The 25,150-nt window shown below is 41.4% G+C and overlaps 1 protein-coding gene across 1 annotated transcript in view; it reads left to right on the top strand.

Moving 5' to 3' along the window:
- LOC137639918 (U3 small nucleolar RNA-associated protein 25 homolog) overlaps positions 1-15,419 on the top strand; it is a 71,766-nt gene extending 56,347 nt beyond the window's left edge. The window contains exons 3-9 of the mRNA XM_068372208.1: positions 2,787-3,478; positions 4,293-4,497; positions 4,689-4,823; positions 5,424-5,654; positions 10,633-10,893; positions 12,002-12,181; positions 15,208-15,419. Of these exons, the coding sequence (XP_068228309.1) occupies positions 2,787-3,478; positions 4,293-4,497; positions 4,689-4,823; positions 5,424-5,654; positions 10,633-10,893; positions 12,002-12,181; positions 15,208-15,378 (1,875 nt within the window). The 3' untranslated portion in view covers positions 15,379-15,419. The remainder of the gene's footprint in view (positions 1-2,786; positions 3,479-4,292; positions 4,498-4,688; positions 4,824-5,423; positions 5,655-10,632; positions 10,894-12,001; positions 12,182-15,207) is intronic.
- The last annotated feature ends 9,731 nt before the right edge of the window (positions 15,420-25,150 follow it).

Here is a 25,150-nt window from a genome sequence, read left to right as displayed (position 1 = left end):
GCATGCAACTCGTCCACCTTTGCCTCGTGCTCGCTCTCACACACAACCTAAGATAATGTTAATTAATATGGAATTTTCATAAGGAAATTAAGGTTAGTAATACTTACATGGATAATTTAGCTAGTTCTACCTATCCTTCCCACCATCTGGTATTATACAACTGACTAGAGGCTCGTGAAAACTCAATTCAGCAGACAGTATTGCCAATGGCAGAACAAATTAGGAGGTAGCAGGGTTGCCAATGTGGCCAGAATTGGGTGAGTTTTTGGTATTCAGGGCTAGCTAAATTATCCAGGTTAGCATTATTAATATTAATTTTATCAGGAAAAAATCCTCTTTTCTGACAACTGTACATGAATGTATACTTTTGATAAATTAATGATTACCTTGTAATTTTATTTATATTTGTTTGTATCTTTACATGCTTATAAACCAGCTTTTTTCTCTTTTCACACGGTCATTTTACTCTTTGAAACATTGCTTAGCAGTTCAAAGCCTCGGTGTCTGTTTGTTCGGACACTAAATACAAATCCTCTTACTCTTAAGTAGACAATATAGTTTTGGTGAAGGCGGAAGACTAGCCATAAGACTTAAGGAGTTGTAACTACCCCACCGCTTGTTTAGGGGGGTTAGGGAGTTAGTACCGGCCACCCTACTCACACACGCACCTGTGTTCTATCATCACTTTTTCTTTTGGCTTGGTGGAGAGTGGACGTTTGTCTCTCTCTTCCGCCCAACCTTTTTTGACTAATTTGTTCTTTTAGTCTTTGTTTATTTTTCGCAGGCGAGTGTTGGTGTTTCAGAGACAGCATAGTACAGGGTTTTTCTCCAGGGCGGAGAAACCTTTTCTTACGTTCTCTTTCGTTTTGACACTGGACAACCCTTAGGCTAGAGGAATTCCTCACTTCCCTTAGTGCAGCAGCTCGGTCCTCCCCTGCAGGGGAGTCGTTCTCCATGTGGATGCTCTTTCACCCTATGAAGTAAATGTTGCTTGCACCCTGCGAGTTTGATGTAAGGAAGGCCAAAGCAGCTGACCCAGAGCTCGACTTCTATCTCTCTCCTTTACGCTGACGACGATGCACTCCCTCGTTCTGTGATGGTAGGCATCGGAGGGAGTGCAAAGTCGGAAGCTTGTACCCGCACCTCTCGGGGGACACCTTTCCTGTTCGCGCGTTAGGTTTTCTCCCTAGTGGCTTTCTTCAGAGCTGACGATGACGTACTCCCTTGTTCTGCGATGGCAGGTGGCTTAAGAAGGGCAAAGTCTGAAGCATGTTCTTGCGCATCCTGGGGAATACCTTTCCTATGCGTGGGTCAGGTTTTCTTCAGCGCTCAAGACGTCGCACTCCATCGATCTGCTAATGCAGCCGGCATAAGGAGTGCAAAGTCAGAAGCGTGTTCTTGTGCCTCTCGGGGGTCACCTTTCTTGTTCGCTGGTTAGGTTTTCTCCTGAGTGGTTTTCTTTAGCGCTGACGATGACACACTCCCTTTTGCGATGGCAACCAGTGGACAGAGTGCAAAGTCTGATGTTTGTTCCTATTCCTGTGGAAGTTGCTTCTCCTGCCACGTCAATGCTTTTATCGCCTACGCCTGCGGCAGTTCCATATCATCGTGCTGACGTCGGCTCTCCCTCGTTCTGAGCTTGCTCAGCGGGCGGAGGAAGGGCAAAGTCCGAAGCTTGTTTCTGCTGTACTCATGGTGGACACCTTTCTCGTACGCAGGTTTGGTCCTCCCTGAGTAGTTTTCGCCATGTGGGATTAAGAGAGGGTTATGGACTTGTCCATGCCTTTCTCTCATCCCTCGAAGTGCGGCTCATCAGAGCATGAAGATAATGTTGCTCACCCCCTGTGAGTTTGACATTTCCAGGATCTGTCCACCTTTACTCCAAGCTGTCCTGTCGTGCCCAGCAGACTCGTCTCTCCCCACTGACTTGTCTTGCCTTGCTGACTTGTCTCCCCTAGTAGACTCGCCTCACCCAGTCCTGCTGCAGCTCGTGATTGCCCGTCAACTTACGATCGTCCTTCATCTTGCAGTTTCCCGTCAGCTCACGACTGAGTTTCCGACATTTAACTGCAGGCATGATTGTGATTGCTCCTAAAATAGCGACCACTATTCAGTGTCACAGCGCTGCCCAGTGACTTTCCTTCCGAGGTAAAGTTCCCCTTTCTTACAACATTGACATTTCCCATTCCAGGGTTGGGGACAGGGAATAGCCGACTTCGTTCTTGAGTGTGTCTCCAGACCTTAAAATCTGGCAGCAACAGGTCCCAGGTTTGAGCCCTTCTGGGTTAGGAGCCTTCGTAGTGTAACCAATGATCCAAATTAGCTGCTACTTGGTCGAGTGAGGAGCTTGAGGTGCTACCTCAAGATAACTGCAGGAGCTTAATGTGCAAATCACCATCATCAGCTGTTATTTTCTTCAAGTCTAAAGCTTGAAACTAAAAGCAGCTAATATGGAAAAGAATATATTGAATGTAATTATGTTTGTAAAAGAAAGTAAATTCATATTTAAACAATGATTTATGACAATGAATTTTTTTTTCTAGATCATGATTATATCAAATAAATAATGTAAGCCCTCCTTTATCCATACATATAACTGTGTGAAATTGTGACTTAGAACGAAACATGAATTGGCGTGAGTGTCTAATATAAAGCTAAGTTGGCCCAGGTTTAGTTACCACAAATTGTGGTTAAACTTCATAATCATTGTATGGTGCATAAACTTACTGTAATTATATGGTCACTTTTGAAATAGATTGTAACTTTTAAAATTTTTTCTTTTTCAGAAAACATCTAAAAATGGTGTGAAAGAAGTAATTAAAGAAGTTGAGGAGGATATTGATGATGAAGATGATGCTTTGAAGGATGGAAATGATCCATTTAAGAAGCACTTTGAATTGAACATTGACAGTGACACTGCCGAGGAAGTTCAGAAGTCAGAAAATTGGACTTCCAGCTTTGAAGAGTGGCCTACATTGAAAAGAGTAAAGATAGATGTTCCAAAAGTAGAAGTAAAGAAGCCAAAGCTACTGTTACTGGCCAATGAAGATTCTGAGACTGAGTTACCTAATATCGCTGCTGTTCCCAAACCTCCCCGTAGAAAGAATTACAGCCTGGATGATTATCATATCTTAAAGCCTCTGAAAGATAACTGTGTTTTAGTTGGAAATGCATCAGCCAACTGTCCTTCTGGTCTTACTAACTTGCAAAAAGAATTATTAGCAATCATGTCCAATTATTCAGACCTTTATTACCCACAAGCAAATTATGAGAAGTATGAGGAAATTAGGACTGTATATGCTATTCATGCTTTGAATCATGTCCTAAAAACTAGGAAAAGAGTGCTGAGGCACAATTCTAAATTAAACAAAAGCATGACTAAAAAGAAAAAAAAGGACCCTCAGCAGTGCTTTCGTGACCAGGGCTATACAAGACCTAAGGTGTTGATTATTCTTCCTTTCAAACATTCTGCATACAGGTAGGTGATGGCCATCTATTTACTCTGGTCAGTACTGCATAAATGTCACTTCAGGCCGCAACTTTGACTATTCAATATGAGGCATAAAATTGTTATATAGAAGTCAAAAAATGTGGCTAGGAGAATCTAATCCCAAACTATAAAAGAATCTTTAAGAATTGATTGAAATGATTATTTTTATTTTGTTTTCCTCCTATGGTAGCATTCAAGTTTTTAATCTGGTTAAACATCTGACAACTAACTAAATTAGCTAAGTCTCTATTCAGCTAGTACTTTAGAGGAAACATATTAAAAGCCTAAAATGCTGCTATAATGAATATCACCTTCATAGCAATTTAATACCATGTAGAAGGCATATACTATATATAATAGTGTGGTGGAAATATTTTGAGATATTAATGTTCTATTAAAATAACACTATAGGGTTTATTGTCTGAATGATGTTTGGGATGTATAGTATAACAGGGAATCTGTCAATTTAGAGAAGTTAAGATTTTTTTTTTTTTTTTTTTTGTGAATGGATCAGTAAAATTATTACTTTTCTTTAATGTATGATTGATTTGTCATATTGTGTGAATTCACTTTTCAAATAGTGTTTAAAAAATAAAAAAAAATTCAACAATTTTGCCATTTATGAAGCTGTTGAATTACCTCACCAGTCCCAGTGCCTGGAATCCAATTCAATCACTAATATGAGGTGCTTCATTAATGTTAAAACAATAGTGTACATTGTATTACATTTATACAATGCTTTCTGCAAAATTTCATGTAAGTAAAGATTGTAAATTTGACCCTTATCACTTATCTATTGCAGATTGATTGAAGTAATAAGTTTGTTACTGCAAGATAAAAACTTTGATATTCTTAAGCAAAGTCGTTTTCGGGAGGATTTTGGTCCTGGCGAAAATCAGGATCCCCCAAAGAATCTTAATAGGGCAGAAGACTTCCATGAAATTTTCAAAGGAAATTCTAAAGAAGATTTTAAGATTGGATTAAAGCTTACTAAACGTACAATAAAGGTAAGCAATATTGATTTTTTATTTATTTATATGATAATTAGTTTTTACTTTTTACCAGCTGTACACAAATATAGTACAGGTGTATATATATTGTATTATTTCTTTTTTCATAACTATTAAAATATTCCATATAATGAGTCCTATTTGTGCTAAGGTTGCTGAATATCTTTATATTTATTCTATATTTTCAGTTGTACTCAGATTTCTATCAGTCTGATATCATAATTTCATCTCCACTTGGACTGCGATGTCTGATGGGCAACTTCCATCTCAGTACGGCTGAAACAGATTTTTTAACCTCCATAGAAATGTTGATAATAGATCAGGTAAAGATATGAGTATGAGTATATGGTTTTTATTGAAGGTCAATATTAATTTTAAGTGTAGGGATTATGTTATTTGATGCCAGCAACTACCTGGCTTTCATTGTGATACACTTCTTTAGGGACACTATTGGTATCATAACAGGGGTATTCTTTTTTGGAAAGTTAAAGTGATAGTTGAAGTTTGTTAACAAGGCAATTGTAGGGAGGAATAATCTTAAAACCAACCTGCCTGAAACCTCACGTCTTCTTTGGCTGTCAAGTTCATGTTGCTGCTCGACATTGCTCTACAGGACTTTATCACTTATGCTTTTCTTTACCTTTGGTGATATTTTTTTCTGTTTGTGTGATTATTTAAATGGATATCATATTGAGAGGATTTGGGGAGTGAGAGAAATGACCTAGTTTGAATGCTTTCCAAGAGCAGTTGTGTTGGCAATGGCCTGTGTTTAAAAAATAAAGTTTGAATACTATTATTAGTGTTGTGATAAAACAAACATATGACGGACAGAATAAAAAGCTTTTGTAATGAACATTGAACTTTTGTTTCCAATATGAATAAAACATTAAATGGGTGATTTTTATGTGAACCTTTTTTTTCAGGCAGATGTTTTGATGATGCAGAACTGGGAGCACTTGCTGGTATTGATGGAGGTTTTGAACAAACCTCCACATGATATACATAAACTTAACACAGATATCACAAGAATACGAATGTGGACACTAGATGGTCATTCTTCTTTATATAGACAGACACTTTTCTTCTCTGCAACAAACATTGATCATGGCAGAGCCTTAGTTAACAAGTGCAAAAATTTTACTGGAAGGGTGCAGGTATGTTGAGTTGCCTTTTTATCTTTCACATGATTTTACTAGAATTCAGATTGACTCTTTATCAGATTCACTGGCTGTCTTTAGAGTCACCAAAACCCCTTACTTATAATTTGTCCATTATGTTCTTATGCCCTAAACACAAGCTTGTTCCTACATAACATATAAACCCTCGTCCTTTAATTAGGGATATTGTGTCAGAGTGAGCTGGAATCGGTCGTTAAAAGTTGAATAACGAGCAGTTATCCAACTGGGTAGGGAGAGGGACAAGAAGTCCTGACCCCTTCCGTTATAACCATTGTCGTGGATGGATTTTCAGACAGCTGACTAGAATTTAAAGTGTCTAATGTCTGTCTCTTCTTTCCGGAAGTGAATGGAGTGAAAGCAAAAAGTTTGTGTTTGCTGGGAGAAGAGAGGACACTGCAATAATTTTATGGCGAAACCATCAGTTGATCCTCACTTTCTCTGTCTCTTGTAGTGGGTATGATTGTTTGCCATCATCACCATGTCCCGAGTGTAGGTCATGGCCTCCGGTGCCGTGGCAGGCTTATCCCCTGAAGGGAAGGAAACGTTTGAAGCATTTATTGGAGTTTGACAGGGTAACCCCCAAGACAACTCTGAGCAAGTCTTTTGCTGCATCTGTCTCCTCTGTGGTTGCTGCCGCTGCTGTCGTGCCTATGTATACGCCCCTGGATCAGTCCCCAGGAAATACGCTGCAGATGTCAGCTGAGTTTTTAGGTTGCGCTGGAGTGCAGGGATCCCTGGTGTTTGTCCCTCCCCTACTGGAGCTGGATACTCCTCAGTTCAACTGTGCAGGCTGCTGACGATGAGTTTGACCTTAGGTAGGAAGGCTTGGTCTTCCTTTGGTCTTTCAGGGAAGCCCTCCATGACTTTTTTGAGGGGGTTGGTAGCCAAGACTACCTCTCCCCTGGTACCCCCATGTGCATTTTGTTTCACGTGTCCTCAGTGATGCCAGTGGTGAAGGACATAGTGGTTCCCCTTGTGTCAGGGTGTCCAGTGGTTCCCCTAAAGGTGGAACGTAAGTCTGGCAAGAGAGTACCCAGAACTGGTAGAGAAGGTGCAGGGCCTGGGAGCTGTAAATCCCATGGCCTTCAAAGATATGGATAAAGGGAAAGGTAAGAGAGGTAAAGATATAAAGTGTACTGTTACCCCTATCCCTGGTGTTACCAAAATCCCTGAGCCAGTTCCTGTGTTCACCACCCCTCTCCCTAGTGCACGTTGGCCCAACCCTTGTGGCAAGGGGGTCTGGAGCCTGTTCTTTCTCCCTCAGTGTTTTTGGTTGTACCTCTTGCCCTGCTTGTTGCAGGATTGCGGGGCATTGTGAGTGTGCCTTCCCTTACCCCTGTGATAGTGTGCCTTAGTGTTGTGGCTCCTGTTGGAGCAACCCATGTGGTTTCTCCGTTTGAAGGAGAGTCGTCTTCGACATTCGCCCAGACATTGACCGCTCTGCTTGCAGAGCCAGGAGTGAGACCTAGAAGAGGAAGGAGCATGCGCGTTATTCTTCCTCCTCCTCCTTGTCTTTTTTTCGTTCTCTGTACATTATTCTTCCTCCTCCTCCTCCTCTGTGTTGTCCTTTTTCCAGTCTGACTGTTTCTCAGATGAAGAAGAGGAGGAGTAGGGCTAAGAAGTCGAGGAAGGACAGTCTTAGTTGCAGAGAAAGAGCTCCCTGTGGCACCACGACGTGGCGGACCGACCCCATGCCACAGCTACCCCAGCAGCCTGGCTTCATTGGTAGCTGACCAGAACAGAGGTGTACAGCCCTGTAAACTTTCTTTTCCAAGGTTGATGGAGGAGCTTTGGCAACAACCTCCATCTCCCTTTCTTCTACGACACTGGACAGTTGCTCTTCCCTCTATCCGTATGTGATCTCTCGATTGGATAGAGAGGATGGTACCATTCGAGACCGTTCTCTAACTCATATGTGATTTGGTTGGTCGAGAGAGTTCTGCAGAACATGGGGCCTATGGTATCCCCTCTGTCTCAAACCGCAGTGAGAGAAGTACCTGGTATTCCTCTTATTCCTGTCGGGTCTCATACTGGGAGATCTCCCCCTGTTGCCGTTGGCCTTGCCAGGCCTTCATCAGCCTCCGATTACATGCCTGTCCCTGTCCTTGGTATGGAACGGTTGCCTTCGTGAGGAGGGCTGAGTCTCTGGAGCATGCTGCCTCACCCTCAGCCTTGGTGAAGGGCATGGGAGATTGGAGGCTGGGTGTCTCGAGGACCCCAGACCGCAGTCTTGAGCCCTCTGAGGCAGACTACTCCGATTCCAAGAGTTTGTTTGTGGAGGTCCTTGCACTCATTTGTGAGTAAAATGGCCTGGAGGAGGCTACCTTGGCACCATTGGGGGAATGACTTTGGTCATAGATCGGCACTTTGAGGTCCCTCAAGGTATGAAGCCCTCATTGGAGTTGTCCTTGTTGGAGCTTGTGAACTTAGCCCTGGCCTGGTGGATGATCAGATCCATGGATCTAAAGATTTACTCATGCCAGCAGGTCAAGCAAGATCCTGCCACTCCAACTCCAGACACCGAAGGTTCCACACACTGGAGAACACAATGTCTGCACCTATGCAGGTTGACCCGTCAGTATGCTCTCTGACGGGGGAGGCTGCTCTTATTGGAGAGACTCAAGTTTGAAGGCACTTCCTTATCGGCCTCAGAGTCTGCGGGCAAGGAAGCTTTGGCCTAGGCTGCTCTCCACGCTGTTTCCTGCCTTGATCAGAGGTCAGGGGCACTTATGTACTTTGTAAAGTCAATGAAGTTATCAACTATGCAGCCTTTGGATAAGTACTGTACAAGAGTCTTGTGTCATTGGGTGGAAAGGCAGTCACCTTCCTTACCCACTTGTCAGCAAACCTGTGCGCTAACTGGGTCTTGAAGAGGCGACACGCTTTGGTTTCTCTCTTCTCAAGAGGTGGTGTTGACGTTGAGAAACTTGTTTGTGCGAGTAGTTACTTTTCTCCTTCCAGAGGGTTGTGTTGAGGTGGGGGTAGATTCATTGAGAACTGCTTTGCAGGACTCTGCGATCCACTGAGCGTCTCTTTCAAGGCCTCTGGTCCAAAAATGGGGCAGCAGTCAAACCTTTGGGTTCAACCTAACCTACAGGGATCAAGGAAGGGCCTTGCACATGTTCCAAGACTTAAGTCCGCAGCTCCAGTGACCTCTTCCTCGAAAGAGCCTGTGAGTGCACGACCTTTTCAAGCACCACAGCCTACTCCGTTTAGGAGGGGTGGCAGTGGGAAGAGAAGATGCAGAGGGAAACTCGGATGCCGGTGTTCCCACTCTTTTATTGACCGAGAGTAGAGGGTTGCTTGTCTTACCATTAGGCAACTTGGCAGAGTCTTTATGGGATCAGTGTCTTTGGGATGGTTATTTACTACCTTTTATGGACCACCGACCTCCCCTATCTATAGTTCCGATGGAGTTCCTAATGAAGCATCCAATATCCACAAAACCCCTGGCCCTGGCGCCAGAGGTTGAAGGGATGTATGAGAAAAAGCGCTGAAGGTTGTTTGAGACGAGTCTCCAGGCTTCTACAGTTGACTTTTCCTTGGGGAGCCCATAGGTCTACCTGATGTGTCATCATAAAACATTGCCTGGCCCTCTGGGGTCAAGCTTGATGGAGAGGGGCCTTGGGCACTGATCATTTGTATGAATGGTCAGCCTTTAGGGCATTTTCCTATCCCTTGCTTCTGCTATTCATTAGTAACCTTTAAACTTTAAATGGACCTATGTCATTTTTATGATGTTCAAATATCTGTGCAATTTGCCTCACTCAATTAACTTTACAAGCTTATGAGAACCTACCTGAGGAGAAGGCAGTCAGGTTTAGGTTTAGATTCTAGAGAGAGTTTACTGTTTTTCCTTCTTTTTAAAAGAAATCCTAACACTAACTGATCTCATCAGGTGTCAAGACTACCTTTTCAAATTTTTATTGGTGAGATATAGTACATAAATATTTATAATTTTTATGCTTAGATCTTATGACTGTATGATGCAAGTTTACTTTTTGTCTGTTGGAAGTTTTATTTAGGAATTTGCCATCCTCATTTTAATAATGCACTAACAACCCTTCACCCCAAAAGTTTCTTTTCTGTAGTTTTATGCATATAGAATTTTTGCAAAATATATAAGATTATATCAATGCATAGGAAATTTACTCAGCTATAAGTTATGTTTGAAAAGATTGTAAAGTCATATCTCTGATAGTCTTTGTGTTGGACTTGGCTTTGAGTGGCAAAATTTTTAGTGAGTAGTTGGATCTCAAGGGGTTAGAAAGTCTTGTTTCATTGTTTAAAAATTTACATTTGCCTGGGAAAAAAATATTAATTATGATAGGATAAATCACAATGTATGAGGGAGACTTCAATTCAATAAAAGCTCCAGGGTGACTGATAAAAAATAAGCTCTATACTCCTTTGCTCTAAGAACAAACATAGAGTTGTGTTTGCTAACAGAAATACAGACTAGTAAGAGGGACTGAAAGTTTTATAATTGCATGCACTAATTACAATGTCCTCCATCTACTTATGTCACAGGATGAGCTCCATATTGCCTTAGGGTACTCCTTGGATCAACAAAAGTAGCAAGAGATAACTCCCATCTATTTTTTATGATGGAGAGGGTAATAAGCCTCAAAAGTATACACATACGTGATTCTATTATGAGTGAATGAGATTTGAGATGATAATGAAAATAGAATGGCTTTTTTACCTGCATGCCATTAAAACTAAATTACTTTGAAAGTAATAAAATAGACTTAGGCTCTGTTCTTGTGAGCAATGACATTAACATTTACCATCTAACTCATTACTGTATGCCAGCATAATTGTGAATAGTAAATCTAGGAAAGGAAAGTCCTGTTATGGTTTATACTTTGTATGTAAGGGTAAAAATTACTGTTAGATATTTAGATAATTTATTTTTATTGCTAATACATTGGATATTTATTTTTGTACTCAGGTTCTAAATTATGTAAAGGATGGATCTGTCCAAGAAGTTGTTGTCCCAGCAGAACTGGTTATGATTCGAGTGACAGGAATGAGAGATCCAGACAGTCGATTTAACTATTTCGTGAAGGAAGTACTACCACAGTACCAGGCAAATCGTCGTATGGGGATACTAGTTTATATTCCTGATTACTGTGATTATGTGCGACTTGTAAAGTATTTAAAAGAAGATGGCGGTACCAGTTTTTCAAGCATAAATGAATATATGGCAGGGGTAAGTTAAATGGTGTTGAATACTTAACTGTTATAGATTAAGTGTTATTTAAGTTATACATTTACTGATAATAGAAGTCTTTTATTAATTAGCAACATTCCTGTGTCTGCATTTGTCATGGCAGGGTTATGAAAATACAGTATAATTTACATAGTATTTTTGATAAGGCAATTGATAAGTTAGTAATTTTTTACACTACATAGATCACTCATTTAATTTTTTTCTATTGTATTTCATCATCATCTTTACTGTATTTATCAACTATTATTTTGACATGAAACATCATGGCATCATAAAAGTTTTTGTGAATGATAATGTCATATATTGCCAATGAATGTGTTTTACTTTTGATACATTGCTTTGTTTAAGGAATTAAGAGGGATCCTATATACTGCATTGGATTCCTTGCTGGTTATAGCTAATTTTTCCTTTGCCTACCCATTCACCGAATAATCTGTTCAATTCTTTACACATTCTCCTCTCTTTACACATTCTCCTCTTTCTTTGTGTACCTGACAACACTAAGGTAACCAAACAATTACTCTTCACGCGAGGGTTTAACAACTTCACTGTAATTGTTTAGTAGCTACATTCCACTTGGTAAGGCTAGAAGAGACTTTAGTTGTAGAAAGCATCTCTGCTAGGAGAAGGACACTCCAAAATCAAACCATTGTTTTATAGTCTTGGGTAGCACCATAGCCTCTGTACCATGGTCTTCCACTGTCTTGGGTTAGAGTTATATTGCTTGAGGGTACACTCAGGCACAATTTTCTGTATTTTTCCTTATTTACTTTCCTCACTGGGCTATTTCCCTATTGGATCCCTTTCTTAAGTATCTAATGACATACCTGTATGTAAAAGATTTTTTAAATATGAATTTTATTTTCAAACAGTTATATGTTATGATTTTATTTATTTCAAGGAGACCCTAAGAAAAGAGCTTAGAGAAATTAACACTGGAAAACTTATTGGCCACCCCATTTCTTACCAAGATTCATTCCTTGGCCATTCAAATTTTTTTATTTCAGTAGAAGTGGATTACTTTAGAGCTTATATAAATTTGATAGATTGATGAAATATTATTTTTTAAATTCCTTTTTGCTTTTAGGAAATGCACAAACTTGCCAAGATACGCAGCTTATTCTTTGATGGAAAGCGACAATTTCTTTTGTATACCGAAAGATTCCACTTTTATAGACGATATCGCATCAAAGGAGTGAGGCATGTGATATTTTATGATCTACCAACCTACCCACACTTCTTTTCTGAAATCTGCAATTTGATGGTGGTAAGTATCAGAGACTGCTACATATTTCTTTAATTGAAGTAATTATGTCTATTATATATATTTATTATGTTACTGTCCTCTCCCATGGTGTTCTTAACACTTTTTGGGATTTTCATGTTTTCTTGGTAACTTATTATTCCCCTGGTATCTCATATTCATTACAACCATATTTATGAAATAAAAGTCTTTTCCTTTTTTTTTCATCTTGAGTCATCATCATTTTTAGGTGATAATTAACATTGTCTCTTTTGATACAGTTTATATTCTTTTGCAATTGTTGGAGTTTGTTTCCTTGTTTGATTTTTATGACGTGTACTGTCATAAGGAATAGAGAGTTAAGAACTTGGGAATGAATGTAAAGAGTTCCGTATGAGAAAGTGATTGTACCAACTGTGATGTATGGATCAGAGTACAGTAGTGGGGAATGAAAGTGACGGAGAGACATAAATTGAATGTTTGAGATGAAGTGTCTGAGAAGTATGGCTGGCGTATCTCGATTAGATGAGGTTAGGAACGAAGTAGTGAAGGTGAGAATGGGTGTAAGAAATGATTTAACAGCTGGAGTAGATATGAATGTGTTGAGGTGGTTTGTATAGAGAGAATGGAAAATGGCCGTCCACTAAAGAAGGTGATGAATGCAAGAGTTGATGGGAGAAGTATAAGAGAAAGGCCAAAGTTTGGGTGGATGGATGGAATGAAGAAAGTGGTATGTGATAGGAGGACAGATGTGAGAGAGGCAAAAGAGTGTGCTAGAAATAGGAATGAATGGCAAGCGATTGTGACGTAGTTCCAATAAGCCCTGTGGTTTCCTCCTTGGTGACCGCTGAGGTAGTAGCAGTAGGGGATTCAGCATATGAAGCTTTATTTATGGTGGGTAACGGGGGAGGGTGGGCTGTGGCACCCTAGCGGAATCAATCAAACTTGGCTAAATCCCTTGTCAGGCTGAGAGGAACGAAGAGAAGAAAAGTCCCCCACTTTTTTTTTATGTTGTCTACCCCAAAATATTGGGAGAAGAGCCTTGGTGGCTAGATAGACTGTCATGAATATGTCCATGAAACCCATTTTGTTCCCGGATAGACATTCTGTATTATTCTTATTCTGATGAGTATGCTACTTGTAACAAAAGCTTGGATCGCTGTTGAAGCTTGTGATAAAGGTGCTTAACTAGTGGGCTGGTGATATTTAGAAGATAACCCCTTTACTGGAAGGCCTGCTTAGCTCTACTATTTCAGCTACTTGTGTTTGAGGGCATTGTTCTGCACTGCTATTTTGACCTATATGAAAACTTTTCATAGTCCATGGCTAAGCATGCAGACTTCCTCCTAGTTGATGACTTTGGCATTATTGTTGGCTCTTTGATTTTGAGTCTTCTTCAATTGGTAAGTCTGGTCAAAGAAGATATACTGGGGTAAATCAGGAAGTGTGGTAAGTGTATCTATACTGATGATATTAAAACATGTAGATTGTGTGTTCTCTTGCAGAAAGCAAAAGTGATCATCTGATTTTGTATTGTGAGTATTGTCTACAGAGGTGTGGTAAAATTTGGTTTAAGCATAGGAAGGCCAGAAAGAAGTCAGTGCTTTCAGAGGGGCAACTCCTAATCTTGCTTCTTCCATTGTCTTTCCTGTATGCTACCATAATTCTTACACTTTCCCAATCTTCATCTTGATAGTTTGATGAGCAATCCATAAGCCCCTTGGGTGATCATGTGCCTGCCTCTCTGTCCAGGACTGTTGGTAGAGAGATGTATTTTTTTCTGTAATTTTTGTCTCTTCATCATCCCTCTATGCCTGTCCTACATCTGGACTTGCAAGGACTCTTACAGCATCTCCAGGAGGCAAAGAAAGGACTGAAGGCTTTGTAGCCTTATCTTGGCTTATCGGGAGAGGCTTCCCTATGCGCCTTCCTGGAGTCCTGACCTTTGGTTAAGTCTTCTCATTTGGTGTTAACAGAACCCACTACAGTACTGCCCATTCTGTCTGATCATCCTGTTCCTACTATTTTAGTTGCTCATGCTGCTGTTGTTGTTGCCTCTATGAAGTTTACAAAGCATTTAATCACTAGCCTAGACACAATGGAAGCTGTTAGATAGCCAAAGTGACCTACTTTAAGGCTACTGCCTCAGAGGATGAGAAGGGAAGGGCCTCCTTACAAAACCCCTCTTAAGGTGATGAATGCAAGAGTTGATGGGAGAAGTACAAGAGGAAGGCCAAGGTTTGGGTGGATGGATGGAGTGAAGGAAGCTCTGGGTGATAGGAGGATAGATGTGAGAGAGGCAAGAGAGCGTGCTAGAAATACGAATGAATGGCGAGTGATTGTGACGCAGTTCCGGTAGGCCCTGCTGCTTCCTCCGATGCCTTAGATAACCGCGGAGGTAGCAGCAGTAGGGGATTCAGCATTATGAAGCTTCATCTGTGGTGGATAATGGGGGAGGGTGGGCTGTGGCACCCTAGCAGTACCAGCTGAACTCAGTTGAGTCCCTTGTTAGGCTGGGAGGAATGTAGAGAGTAGAGGTCCCCTTTTTTGTTTTTGTTTCATTTGTTGATGTCGGCTACCCCCCAAAATTGGGGGAAGTGCCTTGGTATATGTATGTATGTATGATCTATACCTGAGCTGTGTAGCATTGGCATTAAGAGGACAAAAATAAATAATGCAAACTATTTTATAGTATTTAAATATTACACACTTCCTCTGAGTGATTATGCCTCCAGTCTGATTCTTAGTTATGGTTTGTATCTAATGAAATATTGGGATTGTTGAATATTTTTGTAGCATTGTTTCATTCTTGTATATAAGTTGAAAACAGAAGTGCTTTAACTGTTATAAATGGTATGCTTGGAGAATTTATTTGTTTGTGTACTGAAAAAATGCATCCCTGTAAAGGTATACTGCACTGTTGTCTAAATTTCATGGAATTGTTATTTTGGCACTTAGTGCATGTAATGAGGCTTATAATTTCTTTTATTCTAGTTATTGTAATTATTGAACAGCCCTTATTTTCACATTCCATTGTTTGTTGTCCTCAGGATGGTAATCAAAATCGTCGTACACAGAAGAAACATATTGGAAGTAACACAGTTTCGGTGCTTTATCAACAGTCTGATCTCACCAAAGTTGTTGGAGTTTTAGGTTCACAGAGAGCGGGAGAAATTGTCAAGGCTCAAAAATCCCTTCACATTTGTGTAATTGGAAGTTGACATTTTACATGATAGAATATGTAATAAATTTGATTTGTTTACCACAAGACTATTACTTGAAAACATCTTACTGTGTATCTCAGCCATGAGTCCCAGGCATGTCATTTCCCAGGCATGTCACTTCACTGAAGAAAAAAATTAGATGGTTCAGGTAAGTTGGTGTATGCATGTACAAGCCTTTAATTTTTGTTAGCTAAGTTAATCCTTCTTTTCATATCTTCAGAATGGTTTACAGCTTCCAGAGATTCACAGACATTAGAATTTATTTTGGGGTTACTTTATATTATTCCATTTTATTTTATCCTTTTTATTCTTTGCTTATTCTCTAAATCATCTTTTGACTGGCTGATATTGTTGAATTGTAGATGGGGCTAAGGACACAGGATTCCCTGTACAGTATACATGTGGATGTAATTATAAATGGGACACAAATGTCCTTGTCAGTAAAATATTGGGAAAAATAAACAACTTCAACATTTTATAGTCTACATTATTGTTTTATTAAATGTACTCATATGATTTTCTGTCAATCACAGATCTACAGGTATTTTGGTAGGAGTGACGAGAGAGGAAAATCTTCCTCATATTTTATTTTACAATTCCAAGGGTACTACGGGACCTCTGTTCTCATTAGTTTAATTTTTGTTGCAGTTTTTGTAAACCTATCCTTAGTTTCATGGCTTGATATGATTACTTTGCATTTATGAAAATTCTATTGAAGATTGTTGAAAAACATTTAAGAAACTTGCAGTATGTTATTCCTCATCATACACAAGCTGTTTGGTTGTGGTCTAAATCAGAGTTTCAAGAACATTACAGTACTGATACTTGAAAATGGTGATTGTTCCTCACTTTTATATGAAGCAATCTATTAAGTCTTATATTTTAAGAAAATGGCAAGAGATGGTTGTCTTCCTTTCTTTCCAGTTAGAAACATAAGGGCTAATATTAACCAATGTTATGAATATGTTTTTAGCAACTGAAAGGTTGAAGTTACTTTAACCAGACTGGGGTCATTTATACCCACCTCACACATACTGTAAATATATTGTAGACAGTAGCATTGCATCAGTTTGTGCTTATTGTGATGAATTAGTCAATTGAGCTCATTGTGGTGTGCTGCTCAATATTTCATTAGAGAGTTTGATTTCATGAGTCTTGGAAACCTAAAAGATGTCTTTTTTGATATCCATACAATAGGACTCCCAGGAATTAATTTTACTCATCTTAAAAGACTCTGTCTATCAGTTCAAATTGTTTTTGGGGTGTCTACATAAAGTTGGTCTTTTTTATTAGATTCAATATCTTAATTTTTTACTGAGATTATTACTGTATTTTTGAATGTGTGAATGGCAGGGAGGTATGAGGAAAAGGGGTTTTAAATTTTTTCTTTTTATCTTTACCAATTTAGATATTTATTATGGTGCTGAATGACCTCATTAGTCGCATTGCGTGACATGTGCCCTGAAAATTCTATTCCAATTCAATCCTAAATTTTTTTAATGCTTTTTGGTCACATTTCAGTATTTACTTGACAAAAAATAGCTGTTCCTACATATCATAAGAACCCTTGTCTTTGAATTGGGGAGATTGTTTTAGCACGAGCTGGACTCGTTCATTAAAGTTTAATTTCAAATCTCCAATCTTTAAGTTTGAAGAATTATCTCTCCCTATTCTTTTTCAACAAGCTGGGAATAGTGGATTGTATACCAACCCATTAATAATTTTCTTGGTATTTGTCTCCAACTGAGGTCCCCTCGAGGGAAAAGGAATCTCCAGTTTTGAACAGGTACTGTACATGTCTGCATGTACAGCCTGGGTCCTAATTCTTTCATTCATATGAAAGTCAGATAGGGGGTTGTGGGTGTCATCGCTTTGCTTCTCCATAGATCAAGTGTTGATCACTTCCGAGGAAGGAAATGAACCTTCCAGTTTGGGTTCCAAGGGACTTCCAGCCCACAAAGCAATGATTCTTCCTAATTAAAGGATGAGGGTTGGTATAACGTATAGGAATAAATCACAATTTTCTTAAAAAGTAATTTCTATTTTTCCTAGCCATACAAACTTGAGTCCTTTAATCCAACTTCCATCTTCAACCCCCCTTAGTCCTGGGCCGAAAGGTCAAAAGTGAAGGCTCTCCGTCTGGAAAGGGGCAGGACTCCTTGCCCCGCACCCTCTCCAGCTGGATAACCTAACGACTGATTCCAGCTCACGCTGAAACAATATCCCTAATTAAAGGACTCATATTTGTGTTGGTAGGAAAAATAAAGATTACTTTAAAAATTTGTGATTTTTACAATAGAAGAATTGAATTATTTTCATTGTCTAAGGGTAAATACAATAACTACAGTAGGAATCCTCATTGGCTTCTATGAAGATACAAGTTGTGTCGTCCTCCAGACCTGGTAATGTCTTAGCAATCCAATTCTCGGTTCAAAGGTAGTTACTCATTGATATTTTTGGAACAGGCCTCCATTCAGGCTCTTTCTTAGTCAATTTATCTCTCATTAAGACATGATGTAGATACCATCTCAGACTCAGCATTATATCCTTACAAGATTGAGATTCTTTGGGATTCTTTTGTTACATTTTTTTAATGTTAGCTCCGTCAGGTTATCATTGTTTCATACAGTTTCGTCTGTTGTGATAAGCTTACCGAGTTGGGTTTCATGGTCTGCAACTAAATTAATTTCACTATTTGTGAGACCTATGTTGTTACGGGTAGGAGGCTGCAGCTGGGTATTGCACGCAAACTTACGATCAGGTAACGACCCCTATCCCATCGAACCCACAGCTAACAAATTGGTCTAGAGGCAATAAAGGTAACTGAGCTCCACCCCTTGTTTTGGATCTGGGCAAGGGGACCCAATAAGCAAATGAACCTCAGGTCAATATTTTTCATCTAGTTTCAATGCTTTGAATTACAAAATGATTGAGATTTTGATGAGGAAAATAGTGTGATTATGAAAATATAATACAAATTTATTTGGTAAAGAAAAAAATCTTATACTATAATAGTAAGTGGATTATTAACAAAAAATTAGTAAGGTTGATAATAACTAATGAATATACACAACAGTTATTACTGTATAGCAAATTTCATTGAAAGAGACCAATACATTTTTCAATAAATACATCAATATATAATTGTGTTTTTAGTCTCACCTCTTCCAACTCCCTTCTGATAGAGTAGACACAAACTTATTTCAATGACAAGTCCTCATGACCTAATACTGCATCCTAAAAATCCTCTAAAGTAAAAATAAATTAAAATCATTAGGTCAGTCTTGAAATATTTACACCAACACATTAATCAACTGTGCATCCTTCACCTGACAACCACAGGCAAATTACTTCACAGCTTTCATAAGATCTCTACTGGAAGCTTTCCTTGCACTATCACAAATGTCTTATCAAACCAGGTAATATCAAATGTTGTCTTCAATTCTTTAGGTTGACAAGAATTAATGGTTTTTTTGTAATGCGGGTGTTTTCTTAATACACTTAATGGTAAAATTTTCATCTAAGTCTACTTGTAATTCAGTGGTATATTAATAAAGCTATTCTGGCCCTACTGGGCCTGGGTGTAGGGCATTGCACAAACCTGAAATACAAGATATGAGAAAATTATATTGCTTAGTGAGCAATTTACCTTAATTACAATTATAAAATATATCTAAAAAACATCAAATTTTTAAAAAAGTAATTTGTATTTTTCAATATTAATCTTACCCGATAATCATGTAGCTGTCAACTCTGTTGCCGACAGAAATCTACGGTCGGGATACGCCAGCGATCGCTATACAGGTGGGGGTGAACACCACAGCGCCATCTGTGGTCAGGTACTCCAGTACTTCTTGTCAACACCACCTCAATTTTTCCTCTGTCGTGCCTCCGGCTAGACCTACATGGATACGCTGTTGATTCTGGAGTTATTGCTCACGATTTGGTGATGTATTTGCTCTAGAGTTTAGCCTTCGCTATTCAGGAAGCTTTATCATTAGCTTAGCAAGTTTTTGGAATTATTTTGATTTAATTTTGGTGACGAAGAGAGTATGAACTCTCTTTCACTTTTAATGGCCGACCCTTCCCTTAGACGGAAGTGTTGGTGTCGAAGAGAGTATAGACTCTCTTTCTTAATTTTGCTTAACAAAAGTTATAGATTTATTTTATATCTCTCCGCCTTTTATAGGCCTCTTCGATTAACTTCCTTTTATTATAAACTTATTAAAATTAATTTTTATATTTGTTTATATTCGACCTTTCCTAATAGTAGGCGGTCTTTTCTTGGAACCGAAGTTAATTAACATTGAGCCCGTCATTTCGTTGTTACCTGTTAACATATTATGCTATTTTAATGTTTTTGAAAGAATTTCTTTGATAGTCTCGTACTGTTTTCAAAGTTGAACTAACGTTTTGTTTTGTCTCTGCAGTTGTTGACGTTCAGAACGTTCAACTTGCGCTCTATCGTTACGATAGAGAGAGAGTATTCACGGTGTCACGTTGCAGTAAGAGTAGAACGATTCTAGCGTTTTGTTCATTCTTTCTTAGCTTAAATGGTTTTAATTCTAATAAAGGAACTTTTTATTTGGGAAATCTTTCAGTTTTTTTCCTTTAACAATAATATGTTTTAACGATATATATAATTGGGCTCATCTCTCAGGTTCTAAGTCAAGAGAGAGAGAGAGAGATAGAGACGGAGGGAGAGAGAGGAGGATAAACGTTTCGTTCAAGCGGGTAACGTTGTTATCGTTTTTGCTCTTCTCCCTAGTCTCTTTAGGGGAAGAAGGTAAACGTTTCTAGAGTTTTATTCTTGTTCTCAGGCTTTATGCGGTGAGAGATTTTAAACGTAGTTTATTTGATCTAGTGTTTAGTCTCTTTTCCAGCCACTGAATTATTTATCTTTCATTATGTTTTTCTGTTACATTGTAATACTGTTTTCGCAATTACTAACTTTTAATGAAGGATAGAATTGCGTGTTTCAGGTACAAACCACTTAAAGTTTCGAGTTCAGTGAAATAAGTGCAAACAGAAAATCAAAAGTGATAAAGTGATAAGCGCAAAGTGTTACAGTGTTGCGTTCGAGGGTTCGTCTGTTCGTGCCAGTTGTTCGCCTAGTCTGGGACCTCTTACAAGCTCCCAAGCCCAGGGGAGAAGTAACGTCGAAGGACTTATGGGTTCATCAGGCCTTGATCGACGAACAGACGTTTCCCTCCGTGGTTTCGGGTGTAACCAACTCACGTAGCCGACGTGATCACCCCACCCACACAAAGACGAGAGAGCCCTTTTATTCCTCGTCTGCGGAAGAGGTTTCTCGCAGAAACCATGGACCAAATCTTGCAGCTTTTAAGTGCAAGTCGGTCCCTTCCGCGCAAGTCCAACTCCTAGGTGGTGCCATTAGCACTGGGTCAGTTCGGACTTGCTGCAGTACGACAACTGCACACCTCCCAGAGAGGCAAGGTGGTATCGCAACAGGCAGTAACTCCGTCTGTTGCCGCACCAGCTGTTTTAGACCCTCAGTCTCAACGGACAGTAGCTCCGTTTGTTGTTGTCTTTCTTAAACTCTAGTGGTCTATGCTGCAGACAATGCAGTCTCAGCTTGCGGTGTTGATGCAGGAGTTTCAGGCAGAGAAGGTTAGCACACCTCCTCCTGCGAGCGCTCCTCCACCTCTGCGCAGTCCACCCTGCCAGACGTATGATGTTGAGGCTCCTCCTGCCTCCATGCGTGAGCTGCCGCATTGGGAGTTGCCAGGTACCAGCGCTATGCAGCAACCTCCACTTTCCTTGAGGCAGGAGCCTCATGCTATGCGGCAACCGCCTCAACTCTTGAGGCAAGAGCCTCAACTCTTGAGGCAAGAACCTCAACTCTTGAGGCAAGAGCCTCAACTCTTGAGGCAAGAACCTCAACTCTTGAGGCAAGAACCTCAACTCTTGAGGCAAGAGCCTCAACTCTTGAGGCAAGAACCTCAACTCTTGAGGCAAGAACCTCAACTCTTGAGGCAAGAACCTCAACTCTTGAGGCAAGAGCCTCAACTCTTGAGGCAAGAACCTCAACTCTTGAGGCAAGAGCCTCAACTCTTGAGGCAAGAACCTCAACTCTTGAGGCAAGAACCTCAACTCTTGAGGCAAGAGCCTCAACTCTTGAGGCAAGAACCTCAACTCTTGAGGCAAGAACCTCAACTCTTGAGGCAAGAGCCTCAACTCTTGAGGCAAGAGCCTCTCTCTGCGCAGCCACCTCCTCAACCCTTGAGGCAGACGCAACTCTTGAGGCAGGAACCTCATGCTATGAGGCAGCCGCCTCAACGCATGCAGCAACCGCATTCTTCACAGCATGAGCCTCTCTCTGCGCAGCTACCTCCTCAACCCTTGAGGCAGACGCAACTCTTGAGGCAGGAACCTCACAGGAGCCTCATGCTATGCGGCATCCTCCTCAAACCATGAGGCAGGAGCCTCATGCTATGCGGTATCCTCCTCAACCCATGAGGCAGGAGCCTCATGCTATGCGGCAACCTCCTCTACCCATGAGGCAGCCTCATGCTATGCGGCATCCTCCTCAACCCATGAGGCAGGAGCCTCATGCTATGCGGCATCCTCCTCAACCCATGAGGCAGGAGTCTCATGCTATGAGGAGCCTCATGCTATGCGGCATCCTCCTCAAACCATGAGGCAGGAGCCTCATGCTATGCGGCAACCGCCTCAACCCATGAGGCAGGAGCCTCATACTATGCGGCATCCTCCTCAACGCATGCGGCATGAGCCTCATCCCTTGCAGCATGAGCCTCATCCCATGCAGCATGAGCCTCATACCATGCAGCATGAGCCTCATCCCATGCAGCATGAGCCTCATCCCATGCAGCATAAGCCGCACGCCATGCAACATGCTCTGCTTACCTTACAGCATGCTCTACATACAGCATGCTCTGCATACAGCATGCTCTGCATACCTTACCGCATGCTCCTCAGTCACACATCTTTGGTTGTTGCCAACTCACTAGACTGTCAAGCAGTTTCATAACGTTGCCTTCTAGTCTGCTGCTTTTGCACCAGTGAAACCCTCACTGAGAGAACTTAGCTTTTCTCGGATATGGTTCCTGTAGATGAGAAAGTGCTATTCTCCCTCCTTCTGATATTCCCTTGAGGACTCTGTCATTTGGAGAGGAGCCTTTAGCTGCTTAGCCTCCTATGGACTTTTATTTAAGCATAACATGCTTCCAGGGAGGGTAATGGTTCCACTTCAGTCGCTAACCCCGTCTGTTACCACACCTGCTCCCATAGACCTTGAGCTTTGTTGCAAGACATGCAGTCCAAGCTTAGTCCTTGTTAGAGGATTTTTTGTTTACGGAGTCAGTGTGTCACTGGGAAGACGTTCAACAACCAGCAGAAGTGACTTGTTGTGACGCAGTGCGGCAACCTCAGCAACCCGATAAGGAGTTGTCTGTACGACCCAGACAGTCTAGACAGCTTCGGGTTGTCGCTGTACTTCCTCGCTTCCCCATGGTTGACAGTTCACAGACTGTGCAGCAGTACCATGATCTTGTGTCCGGCTCCGTCAGACGACTAGCTTTTAAGAGCTCCCACAAGTCGTCGCTGTCTGGAGATTCTCAGATGGACTATGGATCTGACCAAGGAACTGGGCCTCCTGGTCAATTTTGAGGAGTCCCAGCTCGTCCCATCCCAGACCATTGTCTACCTGGGTATGGATCTTCAGAGTCGAGCTTTTCGGGCTTTTCCGTCGGCCCCAAGGATCTACTAAGCCCTAGATTGCATCCAGAGCATGCTGAGAAGGAACCGATGCTCAGTCAGGTAGTGGATGAGTCTAACAGGGACACTTTCATCGCTGGCCCTGTTCATCGAGTTAGGGAGACGCCACCTCCGCCCCCTTCAGTACCATCTAGCGGCTCACTGGATAAAGGACATGACGCTAGAGACGATCTCAGTTCCTGTTTCCGAAGAGAGGAGGTCTACTCTCACGTGGTGAAAGAACAGCTTTCTTCTCAAGGAAGTCTACCTTTGGCTGTTCAGAAACCCGACTGCCGTCTCTTCTCTGACGCATCAGACACGGGCTGGGGTGCGACTTTGGACGGACAGGAATGCTCGGGAACATGGAATCAGGAGCTAAGGACACTTCACATCTATTGCAAGGAGCTGTTGGCGGTTCATCTGGCCTTGATAAACTTCAAGTCCCTCCAGCTTAACAAGGTGGTGGAGTTGGACTCTGACAACACCACAGCCTTGGCTTACATCTCCAAGCAGGGAGGGACTCATTCGTGGAAGTTGTTCTAGATCGCAAGGGACCTCCTCATCTGGTTAAAAGATCGAAAGCTCACGCTGGTAACGAGGTTCATTCAGGGCGATATGAATGTCATGGCAGATCGCCTTAGCCGGAAGGGTCAGGTCATCCCCACAGAGTGGACCCTTCACAAGAATGTTTGCAGCAGACTATGGGCCCTGTGGGGTCAGCCAACCATAGATCTGTTCGCTACCTCGATAACCTAGAGGCTCCCGTTGTATTGTTCTCCGATTCCAGACCCAGCAGCAGTTCACATGGATGCTTTTCTGCTGGATTGGTCCCATCTCGACCTGTATGCATTCCCGCCGTTCAAGATTGTCAACAGGGTACTTCAGAAGTTCGCCTCTCGCAAAGGGACACGGCTGACGTTGGTTGGCTCCGCTCTGGTCCGCGAGAGAATGGTTCATAGAGGTACTGCAATGGCTGGTCGACATTCCCAGGACTCTTCCTCTAGGAGTGGACCTTCTACGTCTACCTCACGTAAAGAAGGTACATCCAAACCTCCACGCTCTTCGTCTGACTGCCTTCAGACTTTCGAAAGACTCTCAAGAGCTAGGGGCTTTTCGAAGGAGGCAGCCAGAGCGATTGCCAGAGCAAGGAGGACATCCACTCTCAGAGTCTATCAGTCTAAAGGGGAAGTCTTCCGAAGCTGGTACAAGGCCAATGCAGTTTCCTCATCCAGTACCACTGTAACCCAGATTGCTGACTTCCTGTTACATCTAAGGAACGTAAGATCCCTTTCAGCTCCTACGATTAAGGGTTACAGAAGTATGTTGGCAGCGGTTTTCCGCCACAGAGGCTTGGATCTTTCCACCAACAAAGATCTACAGGACCTCCTTAGGTCTTTTGAGACCTCAAAGGAACGTCGGTTGTCCACTCCAGGCTGGAATCTAGACGTGGTCCTAAGGTTCCTTATGTCATCAAGATTTGAACCTCTCCAATCAGCCTCTTTTAAGGACCTCACATTAAAAACTCTTTTCCTCGTGTGCTTGACAACAGCTAAAAGAGTAAGTGAGATCCACGCCTTCAGCAGGAACATAGTTTTCACATCTGAAACGGCTACATGTTCCTTGCAGCTCGGTTTTTTGCTAAAACGAGCTTCCTTCACGTCCTTGGCCTAAGTCGTTCGAGATCCCAAGCCTGTCCAACTTGGTGGGGGACGAACTGGAGAGAGTACTTTGCCCAGTTAGAGCTCTTAGGTACTATCTAAAAAGGTCATAACCTTTACGAGGACAATCAGAAGCCTTATGGTGTGCTATCAAGAAGCCTTCTCTTCCAAGGTCTAAGAACTCAGTTTCTTACCTATTCAGGCTCCTGATTAGGGAAGCACATTCTCATCTGAAGGAAGAAGACCTTGCTTTGCTGAAGGTAAGGACACATGAAGTGAGAGCTGTGGCTACTTCAGTGGCCCTCAAACAGAACCGTTCTCTGCAGTGTGTTATGGATGCAACCTATTGGAGAAGCAAGTCAGTGTTCGCATCA

Source organism: Palaemon carinicauda, chromosome 4 (genome assembly GCF_036898095.1).
Source record: "Palaemon carinicauda isolate YSFRI2023 chromosome 4, ASM3689809v2, whole genome shotgun sequence".
In the NCBI taxonomy this organism is placed as follows: domain Eukaryota; kingdom Metazoa; phylum Arthropoda; class Malacostraca; order Decapoda; family Palaemonidae; genus Palaemon; species Palaemon carinicauda.
This window is presented reverse-complemented; position numbering and strand designations above follow the sequence as displayed.